The 13,346-nt window shown below is 51.6% G+C and overlaps 4 protein-coding genes and 1 pseudogene across 5 annotated transcripts; 2 read left to right on the top strand and 3 right to left on the bottom strand.

Annotated features, from left to right (window-relative positions):
• Positions 1 to 471: 471 nt before the first annotated feature.
• Positions 472 to 1,385, top strand: GCG54_00015005 (annotated as a pseudogene). The gene has a single exon. A coding segment is annotated over exon 1 (914 nt).
• A 616-nt stretch (positions 1,386 to 2,001) lies between these two features.
• Positions 2,002 to 3,180, bottom strand: GCG54_00015004 (D-galactonate dehydratase; the record flags this gene model as incomplete). The annotated part of the gene is made up of 1 exon (XM_045414823.1): positions 2,002 to 3,180. One exon carries the CDS (start codon positions 3,178 to 3,180, stop codon positions 2,002 to 2,004), a length of 1,179 nt encoding a protein of 392 aa, XP_045260945.1.
• Positions 3,181 to 3,644: 464 nt separating this feature from the next.
• Positions 3,645 to 5,869, bottom strand: GCG54_00015003 (uncharacterized protein; the record flags this gene model as incomplete). The annotated part of the gene is made up of 4 exons (XM_045414822.1): positions 3,645 to 3,707; positions 3,768 to 4,953; positions 5,009 to 5,683; positions 5,763 to 5,869. 4 exons carry the CDS (start codon positions 5,867 to 5,869, stop codon positions 3,645 to 3,647), a joined length of 2,031 nt encoding a protein of 676 aa, XP_045260944.1.
• Positions 5,870 to 6,222: 353 nt separating this feature from the next.
• Positions 6,223 to 7,645, bottom strand: GCG54_00015002 (Carboxypeptidase Y-like A; the record flags this gene model as incomplete). The annotated part of the gene is made up of 2 exons (XM_045414821.1): positions 6,223 to 6,423; positions 6,476 to 7,645. 2 exons carry the CDS (start codon positions 7,643 to 7,645, stop codon positions 6,223 to 6,225), a joined length of 1,371 nt encoding a protein of 456 aa, XP_045260943.1.
• A 771-nt stretch (positions 7,646 to 8,416) lies between these two features.
• GCG54_00015001 (1-aminocyclopropane-1-carboxylate synthase-like protein 1) lies at positions 8,417 to 10,095 on the top strand (the record flags this gene model as incomplete). Its single annotated transcript, XM_045414820.1, has 5 exons — positions 8,417 to 8,636; positions 8,702 to 9,300; positions 9,395 to 9,474; positions 9,525 to 9,825; positions 9,904 to 10,095. 5 exons carry the CDS (start codon positions 8,417 to 8,419, stop codon positions 10,093 to 10,095), a joined length of 1,392 nt encoding a protein of 463 aa, XP_045260942.1.
• Positions 10,096 to 13,346: the final 3,251 nt, after the last annotated feature.

Raw genomic sequence — 13,346 nt, 5'->3', positions numbered from 1 at the left:
AATCGCACTCTCTTGCTACCTTCTTCCTCTTTTTTGATTCTTGATCCAATATCGCTGACAATGAAGACTCCCTACCAAACTCGCGGTTGCCGAAATACTCAGGGTGAGACTGGAGCAGCCTCATATTGGGCGTGATCCTTTGGGACGTGGTTTACATTTTGAGTAACACAGGAGAAGAATTAATCAATAAAAGTTTTCATTGCCCGTGGTGTCCTTGCCTCATGGAGCTTCCAGGAAACTGAGCTACCTTAAAGTACCGACACTAAGGTATCCTTATCCTTGGTGAATGTGAACTGTGAGCTCTCTGGACCCACTTCTCCGGACACTCGATCTCACCTGGGTTTCAATCAACAGCTGGCAATCCTTCTTCATCCACACCATCCTTCCCGATACAAATTCGACCGCCGTCGTGAGATCGTCCGACAAGTTTTCATCGCAACTCCAAACTACCATCTCGTCATCCTCATCAAGATGGGCAGCAAGAGTCGTAACTGCGAGACCAAGGCCTGTGGTCCTTGGTTCCAGACAATCCGCACGATGCCCGGTCTCACCGTCGCCACAAACCGGCGCAAGCCTCTCGTACTCCGCCAGGCTCGTCCCGCTTTCATGTTTATGCTCTGCGGAATCAACAGCACCAAGAAGGGTACCAACATGTCACCTGCGGAGCGTACGCTGACTGTTGCTCGCCGGGCCACGCAAGTCCTCGCTACTGCCGCGACCATCATCGACCAGACGCCTACCATTCACTACTGGTCCATCACTGAGGTCTGGCAAGTTACCCTGAGGAAGCTCGCGGACAATGAGCCCAGGTGGAAGCGCGCCACCATCCCCAAGGCCACGGAAGATGTCATGAATATCCTCACCAACGCTCGCGTCAATGTCTCTGCTATTGCGCGCGCTGCGCAAGGCTCGCCCGACGATGTCCAGAAGTTCCTCAAGGCGCTCGACCATTTCATTGAGATCCAAGCCCGGTATGACAATCTTCGCTCCCGTTCCCGTCGTCACACTCAGGTTGCAGCCCCGCCTCGGCACGATCAAGCAGCCGGCGACCATTTGCAGAACCAGGAGAACGCCTCGGTTGGAGACATGGATGGGGAGTCGGATGGCGAAAAGCCTGGTAAGACTTCTTACTTCCCCCTCTTCTTCGTCGTCTTCGTCGTCACTGTCGGTTTAACTGTCTTTTGGTGTCGCTTTTCTTTTTAACCGAGGCGCTGACAGTCCGTCTAGTCATCAAGCCAGAGCCCAGCGGCACCATCCCTGTCTCCACCGCTGCCACAGCCGGACAGGCATTGACCTCTGCCGACATGATAGAGCGCGTTCAGGTTCTCGTCGCTGAGAAGCAATCTCTTGACGCCGAGAAGCAAACCTTGGCAAAGGCTCTCTAGGAGAGAGACCAAGAACTTCAGGATTTGCAGGAAGAATACGCCGACCTCGATAACGAGAACGACGAGCTGTTGGAGGAGAACGATAAGCTTGCCGATCATTGTGATGAGCTGGAGGACACGCTCTGGGACTATCAGAAATGGTTGAACGCCGACGAACGTACCATTCGTGTCCAGGGGATTATGATCAGCCGCAATCAAGAGGCTATGCGTCGACAGCAAGCCGAGATTCAGCGCCTACGCGAGCAGAACGCCTTGCTCCAGGCTCGAAACATCCTGCGAGCCTGGGCCCAGTACCAGGAGGGAAGACGCTACCACTCCTAGGGATGAGACAAGTACGACATAGGGTGGCAGGTAGTTTCCAGAGATCGACGGTTGGGGTATTGGCTTGGCTAGAGGGTGTGGAGTGTTCCTTGAGTTAAACAAGAAAGTAGTACTACGAGTCGAGGGCGTACAGTTGAGCTTTGAGTTGTCCCTCAAACTATTTTGGTTCAGGAAAAGGTCCACAAAGCTCGAGATTATTACCACTTTTCAGATACCGCGTTTGCTTGAAAGACAGCCAAGGACGTCAAAGACAAAAGTCGAGCTACTGCGGAGGCTATTGGACCATTTTCTTAATCTATTGATCAACAATGAATCCATCCTTGTGGGGTCTCATCTGTATAGGCTGCACGAAAGGCGGTCTGATCTCCTGTGCGTTCGCCACCAAGTTAATCCCGAGACCAGCCGTAGATGGAATATCAACAAAGCCCTCCTTAGGCGTCGGAACGTAATCAACAATGTCGCTGCCAAGATGTCTCGAAGTGCTCTCAAACACTCCAGCCTCGAATCCCGTGGCATACTCCTGGATCGCAAAGTTGGGAATAGCCGCGGCAACTTGTAAACATGCCGCGAGTCCTATCGGCGAGAGCGGGTTATGCGGAATGATCTGAACATGGTTGGCCTCAGCCATTGCTGCCACCTTCTTTGCCCCGGTGATCCCGCCACAAACAGCAACATCCACCCTCGCGTACTCGAGGGCGTTTCGGGCTAGCAGGGCTTGAAACTCGTAAATGGTGCAGAAACGCTCTCCCGTGGCAATCGGAACGGAGATGCGTTCGGCCACGCGAGCCATGGCATCAGCGTTCTCGGGCCTGATCGGGTCTTCGACGAGCATCGGCAACGTGTCGGCGATACCATTGCAGAAGGTGACTGCTTCGGCCGGGGTCAGACGACGGTGCAGCTCGACGAGCAAGTCAACCTTGTCTCCAACAACCTCCCGCATCTTCCTCGCATTCTCGATGGCATCTCGCATCTTCTGAACATGTGTTTTGAAGTAAACCTTGTCGTTCCCCTCGTCCAGAAAGGGATTGATGTGCCCGAAGGCTGTAAAACCCATATCCATCTTCCGCTTGCACTCGTCAAGTACCTTTTCAATGGTACGTTCGTAAATGTGCCCATAAACCCGAGGTTTCGTGCGGCAAGCCCCGCCAAGCAGTTCATAGATGGGAACACCCAGAGCCTTGCCCTTGATGTCCCAAAGGGCGATGTCAATGGAGGAGATTGCCGCGTTGATGACAAGCCCCTGGAAGTAGCTGAAGCGATGCATCACGTTCCAGTGGTGTTCGATGTCGAAGGCCCGCTTTCCGACTAGATACTCGGCGAATCTTTTGATGCATGTCGCAGCTGCTTCTATGTGACCCCAAATCCCAGCCTCTCCAAAGCCAATGACGCCTTCAGTCGTCGTGATACGACAAAACATGAACTGGCCTACATGAAGCGGCTCGATAGCACTGATAATCTGTTCCTGTCGCGCCATCTGATTAAAGTTAGACTTGTGAGCGTACCTCGGAGATGGATATACCCACGTTCAGCTTGATAGATTGCGATGGGAACATTTGGATTGTGAGAGGCCCTGGAGTTGAGATTTCCCCCGCACCCAAGTTATTCCCATAGGATTCTCACTAAAGTAGCGAAGCAGATCAGCGAAAACACGCCCAAACATCCGATATCGCACTCGGAAAAGGCCACGGGCTTGTTCTGCACAGGTTTGATACTGGGAGTGATTCCCCGATCCAATCGGAGCATCACGCATGTGACATCTCCCAAGCCTTGGCGCGGGGTATGCTTCATCCGCTGGCCTATGGATTGGCGGTTCGTTACACGTGAGGTTTTGGACAGGCATACAGAAGGCTCAGAGTCGAGTTGGTCACTATAGCTGCAGCTAAGGCAGCTTACTCAATCCCTTTGTTTCCGAAAGGCTTGGCCGATTGCTCCCGAACTTCAGAATCCAGCATTGGCGCTCATGAAGTCCAGCTCGGGGATGATTCTGCCCAGATCAAGGACCTTTGTCAATATTGTCAGCTGGTATGCTTCCTCAGATATTAGTTATGACAGGTCACTTACCAATGAATCCAATTGTTCCCAGTTAGGAAGATCCATCAGCTCCAACAGATTATCCTCAGTTCCGATGCTCTCGAGCCACGATGTTGCACCAGGCTCAAGCGCAGTTTCTGACAGCGAAATGGATTTGCTGGTATGCGGGTGAGAGCTTTGCTGAACCTGGTTTATGACCTCAAGACGGTATTCCTCCATGATGACGGATAGTCGCCGACCGAGGGAGCTAGGGCTAGTGATGCTGAACAATAGCCTTTGACAGCGCTCTGCCGCTTCAAAGTGCTCTTTCCAAGGAGCCTGGTTGTCTTTGTGATTCCGAATGGTATATGTGTACAGCACAACCACTGCGCAGAACGCCTGATACGGTGCAAACCAGAGCGAGGGATACAGTTGCTTCGACTCGACCATGTAGTCAATGATGGTCACGACACTCAAGGCTGCGTCAACGCATCTCTTGACATTTTCTTTCGTCCCCTTATCATGACTGGACTTTGTGTAGTCGTTGAAGAGACATGGGCGATAAATGAGCATCAGGCAGTGTCCAGCCGCGAGGCTCAGAGTATTGCTCTGCCGTTGGTAGATTGGTTGCAGGATGCGGGAGTCGACTTTGTCCGGATTAAGGAAAGCTGGGAGCTGGTCTCGCCAGGTTTGAATCTCAGCGCCCAGTCTGGCCATCGTTTCGTGCCTTTCTGTCCCATCCAGCGAGCTGATGCCATAGAGCTGTCTCAAGATCCTGCTCAGTATCCTAGCCAGCTGTTGGTGTGCTAGGGGACCCAGCATAATATTCATAGCTCTTCGACTGGCGACATCCACAGATGTACTGCCCAAAGCGTGATCCTCAATGAGGTCAGGGGCCTCTTGGTCAATATCGTCATCATGAAAGGCGCACGGCCGGCCGAAGATGGCACTCAAGTATCTGTCCAGGTTGTATGCACACCAGAATGTCCGTTTCCTGCATTCGGATTCGATGAGGCATCCTGTGCTGTCGCCTATGCCGTCGAGATTAAACTTCTTCCGGTGCATTCCCAATGCAAGTACAAGTCTTGAGGTTGTGCCGAAAAGACTCCAGCAGTGATTGAGTCGTGACTGAGTCATAATGTAGAAGCAACAACCGAGGAGAGCTTGGACGCTCGTCAAAGTAGCGGGTTCTGTCTCACGATTGAGCTCCTGTTCGGCAGACTGAAAGTAGAGCATGCTATGAACGCAATTAGAGCGGTCCTGATTGTGTTCGTTTGATGGTCAAAACTCACCCATTACTGACGTTAGAAGTACCCTGCGACTCGATGTACTGAATCGACTGGGCAAACATGGTCATGATGACTGCATATTTACTTCTAGAGTGAGGTGCCGAAACCATGCCATTTTGGTACAATTCTTCCAACCAACCCTCAACTGTAGGTCTGTGAAGGAATCTGTACGTTGGCGAGGATAGCTCGAAGTAGGTCTTCAGTAAGCTGTCCGCCTTCTCTTTCCGGGGTAAAACGACTGCACCGTTGTCGAATTGAGGCAGAACAGGATCGCCGAGAGCAAAGACTGAAGTTTCGGTTGATCCACCACTATTCTCTCTCAAGCGTCGTTGCAAGCGGAGAAGAAAGCTAAGTCCTGATGAAGCGCCAACAAAATGACCCTGGCGATCACTCTCACCCGGTTCTGGCGAAGCTTCATTTCCCAGTTCTTGTCCCTCACATGAGCCACTCTCAATTGCGATGCTAGCTGAACCATGGTCATGGATCTCAGGCAGGGTATCTTGAACTCTCTGGGCAGTTGAAAGAGGATAGGGTGAGATCGAGGGTGACTCGGACGGAATCCCCAAGTTGGGGCGAGGCCTTCGCTTACCCCTGGCATATGGGGCTTTAAACTCGCAAACGATGTCCTCTTGAACACACTTTGGACAGGGCTGCTTTCCGGTGCATCGAATCTTTTTGCTTGAGGAAAGTCAGCATTCATATGCCCACTGACCCTCTGCCGCGACATCAAATTTCCCGATTCGAGGAATGTTCGTACCTTTTGCAGTAGTCACAGGCTCGGCCAACTCGTACCCTAGCCCGCGGACTTTTCTTTGGAGTTGCAGGGCTATGCGAAGCAGCATGCTGAGACACAGGAGAGTCCATCTCGGGAGAAGCTATCACCGGCAACATTTCGGTTTAGAGGGCTCTGGGAGACAACAAAGGTGTGTCTGGAGCGGCCAATATTGCCGAACGTTGAAGATATCCGGCATCCGGATTGAAGTAGCCGAAGCCGGAAAAGCCCCCTGCTACCCCACCAGGGACGGAACGGCTTTGCCCCACCGTAGAGTTTCCGCCGTCCAATGCCGGATAAACGGGCCCAAGCGTGACTTTTCGGCTTCATTCCGCCTCTCCGAGACAGAAGTTTAAACATTTCATGTTTATCTATCAAAGCGAATTGAAACCGAGCCAATGGGTGCGGCAAAAGTTGTTTCTCAGGATTGAGTGTCTAAACATAGCTACAAATCCGTCGCACCTGCGATGTCTTGCTTGAGCAACTCGAGCACACCATCAATGGCACCCTTTACTTTCGCTTGATCCATCAGTTCATCTTCCGCATTGGGGCTCACAAAAGCCTTTGTGCCGCCGCCGGTAGTTCTCGAAATTTTCAGCCAATATTCGGCGAGATTGAGTGATGAAGCCGACTGATCGTGAGGGACCTGCATAACTCGTCAAAAGGATATACGTGATGATCCGAACAAACTGCCTTACCATGTGTCCTGCTTCCTCAATTTCTGCAAGCCAAAGCCCGGTAGTATTCTTGATCCTCCCACCGCGTCCACCCTTGGACGCATTCCATGGCAGCTCTTGCCATGGACTCGCTCTAAAAGGGGTTCGGCCAGCCCATCTGACCTTCTTCAGGCCCTCCAAGACACCCTCGGCGTTGCAAATGATATCGGCTACACCGACATATACCAGCACGTCCACAACACCTTGCCATCTCGAACGAATGGAGGTTTGAGAATGGTCGATAATCTTTTGCAGGTCTTTGATGGCGGGTGTGTAAAAGTCACCAGACTCGAAGTACCGTCTTTCTATTAGTGGGCTCATCATATCCCATCCCTTCTTTCGACCACCGGTCTGAGTTGGAACTTCGAGTTGATCCCTGAACACCTTGTCGGAGTTAAGAACGTCAACCATCTTGGCAATGTCCGGATAGCAGTCCTGAGGACCCGGGCAATTGCGAAGACGTCTGTCATAGTAGCTTCTTGTCACATTAGCAAAAATGCCAATGAAATCGTCTTGGCATAGCTTTTTCGGCTGAGCACAGAGGACTGGGTCATTATCTCCCAATGCGCATGCATGAGCGACTGCCTCACATCTATCAACAGCTTTCAACGCCCTGGCACAGTCTTCGGGCTCCAGGTGAGTATCAAACTGGTTCCGGTACGGAAAGCAAGACACGTCGTACATCGAGGCTAGTTGTTCGGCGGGGCTGATCCATGGGTTTCCTAGCATCAGCGACCTCAGCGGTATAGTTGCTAGAGCAGCCCTGACATCGGGCGCTGAGGTCAAAAAGTCATTGTACTCAAGTATCGTCGATGCGATTGACGGGATGTATCTTCCGGCATATGATTCTCCGGCCAGGTGAAGGTCAGCATCGGCGAAGTCGGGGAAGGCCTCGTAGAAGAGCTTGATGAAGCTGACAACATCGAGAGCAGATTCTTCGGCACGGGAGGGATACGATGTCTCGTCGGAATAATTATCCACATAAGAGAACCCGACACCGGCAGGCTGGTCGAGGTAGATAATATTGAAGTGCTCCGTCCACGAATTAGGGTTAAACTCGGTCCCGTTGGCACCGTCGCTGAGGCAGGGTCCATTCTCGTAAAGCATGCCATGCAGAGAACTACCGCCCGGGCCACCCTGGAACCAAATCATCAAGGGTGCATCTTGCTCGTCGTGTCTTGCTTCGTGGAACCCTGCATGCCACGCATCAGTACTTTTGTCTCTACGAGAAAGAGGTGTGGTAAGACGGACAGAAAAACAGATGGCGTTCACCGATATCTGCCCAACCAGTGTGCTGCCTGGCGCCTGCGTGACAAAGAAGCGCGTCATCAGCCGACCAACTTTTGACGCGTATTGAATGGTCACTAAACTCCGACTCAATCGTCCTGTAGCCTGTTGCAACGGCGCCGACGACATGATTGGTGAGGGCCGCGCAAGCTAAAATGCGCGTAAGCCAGCGTGGGGACGCCATCACATTCGCAAAAGAACGCGACAGAGGCTGGGGACAGTGCTAGGTATGGACCAAGAAACCGGAGAAACGCTCGCAGATGACAAATGTAAAATTTGCGCCATCAGACTTCGGTGACGCCCTCCACAGGATCATGATGGAATGGGAGAGTGAGTCAACATAAGGAGCTAACAACAACCGCGGTGCAGGTAACTGTCGCAATTGTATTCCCGAACAGGCAATTTTGAGGGAAGAAGATGGGTGGGGCATGCGGTGCGGGTCGGCCGACCCCGGTCCGTGGCTTGGCCTAGCGGGTCCCGGGAGTCAGGCAACTAACAAGAATTAAAAAGTCTTGCGAAGAGTCACTGTACAAATATGTCGGTAAGATGCCTTGTTTTCCAGTAATTTTTGGCAGGAGGAAAGTTCAAAGTCAGGCCTCAAGTCAACCCCAAATCTTCACTTACAGCAAAGCCGTCATGTCTACCAGTCACGCCTTGCCGCCGTCACGTCGGGGAAGACGGAATGTCCAGCCGGATCTGATGATCGATCTCAGTCGGAGGGTGGAACAAGATCAGTATCATCCGTCAAAGAACCCAAAGGGGATCATTGACCTCGGCTCTGCTGTTAACGAGCTGATGTTGGAAGACATTGCCAGCTGGACCAGGTGGAACCTGAAGAAGGGGGAACTGAAAGATGGTAGGCTTCCCAACGAAGAATGATTCGCATGTGAACCTGCATTTGACGATTTCCTTTGGTCGCAGGTCTCGGATACAATGACACCCGAGGCTCCCCCGAGCTCCTCAAAGCCGCCGCCGACTTCATGAACGAACACTTCAATGCCCGCATCCCACTGACTTCGGACAACATCCTAGTAGCAAATGGAGCCACAACACTGCTGGACACGTTGACCTACAACATCGCTGATGAGGGTGACTCGATATTGCTTCCAACACCTAGCTATGGCATGTTCGCCCACGACATCTCCACAAGGAATCAAGTGCGGCTTGTCGAAGTCCCATGCGATGACATACCTGATGATCGATTCACCGGACAACCCATAAGTAATGGTGACGGAGCTCGCCAGTGCGAGATTGTGGCTCGTATGGAAGATGCAATCGAGCGAGAGTTGAGTCAAGGTCGGAAGGTTGCCGGCGTTCTGCTTGCGAACCCAGAGAACCCTTTGGGTCGGTGTTATTCCGCACATGTTCTCTTGCAAATATCGCAACTGTGTTCCAAGTACAAAGTGCATCTCGTTGTCGACGAGATATACGCCATGACCGGAGACACCTTTTCGAGCATGTTGAGTCTAGGCCTGGACACGAACTTCAGAAACGTGCACGTCCTGTGGGGGATGAGCAAAGTAAGTTGCGGCAATCTCGCGTTTTGTCCCCACTGCGTGAAAATTGAATCAGCTTTGTCCCCGGAGACGAGGATGCTAACGACACAAACTGCAGGACTTTGGACTTGGCGGTCTCAGGATTGGCTTCCTTGCCACGTACAACCAGGAGATTCACGATACCATGCGAACTTTAAGGTTAGTTCAGCCAGTCAGTTGGTTTACAGACCCTTGCTAATAGTCTCCAGCATGTTTGGTTGGGTCTCATCGTACAGCGCGACGATTGCGGCAAAGCTGCTGTCGGACAAGAAGTACTTCAGAGACCATTACACACCAACGTTCAACCGCCGACTCAAGAAGAGGCGAATCCTTGTCGAGGGCGAGCTCGACAAGTATGACATTCCATACATGAAGGCCGACTCAGGGTTTTTTATGTTCGTCGATCTCTCCGACTGGATGGACTTGCTGTTCGCACAACACGGCAAGGATGGCGAGTTGGAACTTTTAGAGCACCTGATGGAGAACGGAGTATTCCTGGAGCCCGGAAAGGTACGTCAGCGGAACTTGTCTCCTCTTCAGACGAGATCGGAAACACCCAACGCTGACATGAACTCTGATGCGCGGCAGGCATTCTTCGCCAGAGCCCCTGGGTGGTTCCGCCTGAGCTTCGGTGGGGAGAAGCACACAGTCAAGACCGGTCTCCAGAGGCTGTTCCGCTGCTTGCGGGCGCTGGACGGGAAACCAGATCCATTAGGCGTTGCAGATCTTACACCGTACCTACCACCTTACCGCCAAATGGCGCACATAGTCGCCGTGTAAAACCGAGCATGCTAAATCGCGGTAGATGATTCTTGGTTTCAGCTCCCACCCGGAGGAACACGGCGAGTTGCTGCGACTCTTCTCAACGGAAGACATATGCCGGGCCTCAGACCTCCCGAGTTGGTGAGATGGCATGACTCAATTGCGGTCATTCCGAGGTGCGAGGGTTTCGGGTAGGTCTTCTGCCAGCTGATGTCCAGGCCAATCAACTCGTACTCGCATCATCATTCGAGAAAATACGAATCATGATTGGTGGGAATGCATGGGGCAGATCGGCAAACTTGTCCAAATTGTCGGGTTTCTGGGCTTTCTGTCTTGGGATTTTCTGGGTCGTCTGAGGTCTGTCTCCAATCTTCACGTTCGTCCTGTTTTATGTCGATCTCGGAATCGAAGCCGATGCATGGTCTCCGTGTTTGAGCGCATGTGTCCATAGTCTTCCCAACAGCGCCAACGCCATGATATCTTCTTTTCGTTCAGAAATAACACCGTCCATTAAGAATGATGATGTTCGGATACGCCGCATAATAATTCAATGCCGCTGATTTGGCCGTTTGACGTGTTTTTCATCTGATTGCCGTCTGGTGTTTTCACTCATCCCATTTTATGGTGTAATATGAGGAGGTGACACCTGATGAAATAGAGTTTGCCCTTTCAGACGCTTCTGCTCCGTAACCAACCTCAGTGTTTGACGTTCGAGTCAAGCATGAGTTGTGCACCAGCGCGCTCTCTCGTTAGACAGCAAGGGCCAATTTGTTGACATGACTCGGGGAGAAATATCGTCGACCCAACTCATACCTTCCGACTTAGACACATCAGACCACAGCCATATATAAGTCATCAACATCACCATGTTGTTTTCTTAATGAAATCCAGTCTCAAGCTATACCTTGTCGTCCAAACTCATCAATCTCATCAATCGTTTTCAGCCAAAAGAACATCCCTGCCATTAGCAACCAACATCAACATGCGTTTCTCTCTCGTCGCTGTCCTGCCCTTCCTTGTCTCCGCTGTCGTTGCGCAGCGCGGTATTGGAGGTACGTGGTCCTTGAAGCGAGGTTTCGCTGTTTTACATGACCCCCTCAACCAGTCCGTCGGTCGTGCGTAGGAAGACTAACGTTTTAATTTCTTGTAGGTGAATGCCGCAATGATGCCGACTGCATTAGATGTCTTAACAATAAGACACCTCTCATCTGCAAGAGTATGTACTCTCGTCCGACTTATCTCTAAAGCTTTGTAGTTGCTCACAAATCTTAGCTGACTCCACGTCCACAACTGGCAAGCGATGTGGCGCTGTTGACCCCCCTTGCCGACCTTTCTAAGTTCTTGGGAGGGAGCTATGTTTTTATGAATCGGCGTTCGGAAATTATTGTACTGCCCTCACATGCAAAGGCGACGGGTTTGCCATGCTTGGGATAGATTTTGATGAGCGGCATTACTAGGCTCAACTTGAAATGATAAATGATGCATAAATACTAAGTCTTCGGCTGGCTATTCGTACGGCGTCCTACTGCTGCCGATCTCAAATGATTGGCGCATACTTTTACTGCTCATTTCGAAACCTGGGTATATATGATTGGCCAACGCTGCCGACTCTAGTTTGGGCATTCTAATACGTTGGCTGAGAAACCAACTCCCCTTTTTGTCTGCGTTCTGAAAGTGACAGAGGCCCGAGGAAGTAGTGCTAAGCCCGTAAGAAAGAAAAAGTCCGCCACCGAGAAATACATTCAATATCTACGTCGATCACTAGAGGTACTTTAGGCTTTGTAGTACGCCTATTCACGCAAGTCTCCTTCAACGTTCTTTGGGTTGCCAGTACACATACATCGATAATCTGCGGGGAGAACTATGTCGTCCGTGAGAAAACCTGTCGACAGAAACTCCGCCACTGGTGCTACTCGTCTAGCGTGACGAACCACAATAAACTTTGTTCATGCTAATTTTATACCTAAGCCATCCACTTGTAAAGGAACATGGATATAGGCCAAGAAACCTGTCCATCGTCTAATCGCACGAACAAGGCCTTCGGGTGTCACGACCTCTGGAGGCAAACACCGGGTTCCGTTGTGTGACCCGACGGGCTGTAGATATTTCCATCTGACTCGTTTCTCAGTCTAGTTCGTTGAGACCATCCTAACGCGATGCCGGCGTCCTTGGACGGGCCGATGGCTGTCTGTCTGAGCTCTCCTAGACACTTACGTTTCCCAGACAGACCTACAAGTCATTAGCAGTGCGATGTTTATCTTGATTGATTCGCACAAAAAGCCCTCATACATCGAGAATGTTAACACCGGTTTTAATCGGTTGAAACAAAGCCTCACTTAACTTCCACTTAGGCGCCGGCAACTAAGCGAAAGTTGCGGAATACGGCGTCGGTGGCTGACGGGACGGACCGCGAGCGGCGTCCGCTTCGAACCCCGAAGAGCTACATCTCGCATTCGCAACAGCTCGCTCGACTAAGGGTTCTCAATACATAGGGCGCAGAAAGTTAGGGCGCAAGACGTGGAGAGCGATGTTACCACGAGGTCTGAAGGCCTGTGATGAGGATGGAGGACCATCAGCTTTAGGCCTCAATCCTTCTGCACATGCAGTGATGCACAATACTTGAGAAATAAATATCGATTGACTCTGGAAATCATGGCTTCACTAAGGATCAATCCGAGCGTCGGTGCGGACATATTAGACGAATCACGGCGCATGTCTTTGGATGACCTGGAAAACCCCAAAGCGGGCCATTTAAACTCGGATGACAGACGTGAACAAGCCTGTTGTTCCACCAGTTTAAACGATGGTTGCATGACGCACGCAATCAACCTTCCTTTCATTGGTCGTGACAGGGAAATGCCATCGTAAATCTCTGGTCAAAGCACGAACGCCGCCGGCAACTCTATCCATCTCCCGGTCGAGATCGGCGGCGGGCCCACTTGTCGGGCACTCGGACGCCTTTGGCAACTCTCCGAGATACGAATACGGACCCCATCTGCCGACTCCCGTCCGCATCCCCCACGCGCGCCCCGTGGAATCCACGGACGCTAGCCAGACAACCTTACCTAACGTTCAGCGATTTTCAGACTTCCCGCCACTGGGATGCAATAACGGGCGGCACTTCGGTCGGAAGTAGTACCCGCAGTGGAGAAAAAGCTTGGCCCCATCGATACGTAGACGAGGCATAGACGACGCGTGCATGTTCCAACGGTGGAGTTGCTTTTCGGGTTCGTTAAAGACTCTGCTAAGAGTCGAATCGCGGTTTCGGT

The sequence above is a fragment of the Colletotrichum gloeosporioides genome, assembly GCF_011800055.1.
Source record: "Colletotrichum gloeosporioides strain Lc1 chromosome Unknown consensus_66, whole genome shotgun sequence".
Taxonomy (NCBI): Eukaryota; Fungi; Ascomycota; class Sordariomycetes; order Glomerellales; family Glomerellaceae; genus Colletotrichum; species Colletotrichum gloeosporioides.
The sequence above is the reverse complement of the archived record's forward strand: the minus strand, read 5'-3'. Positions and strand labels throughout refer to the sequence as shown.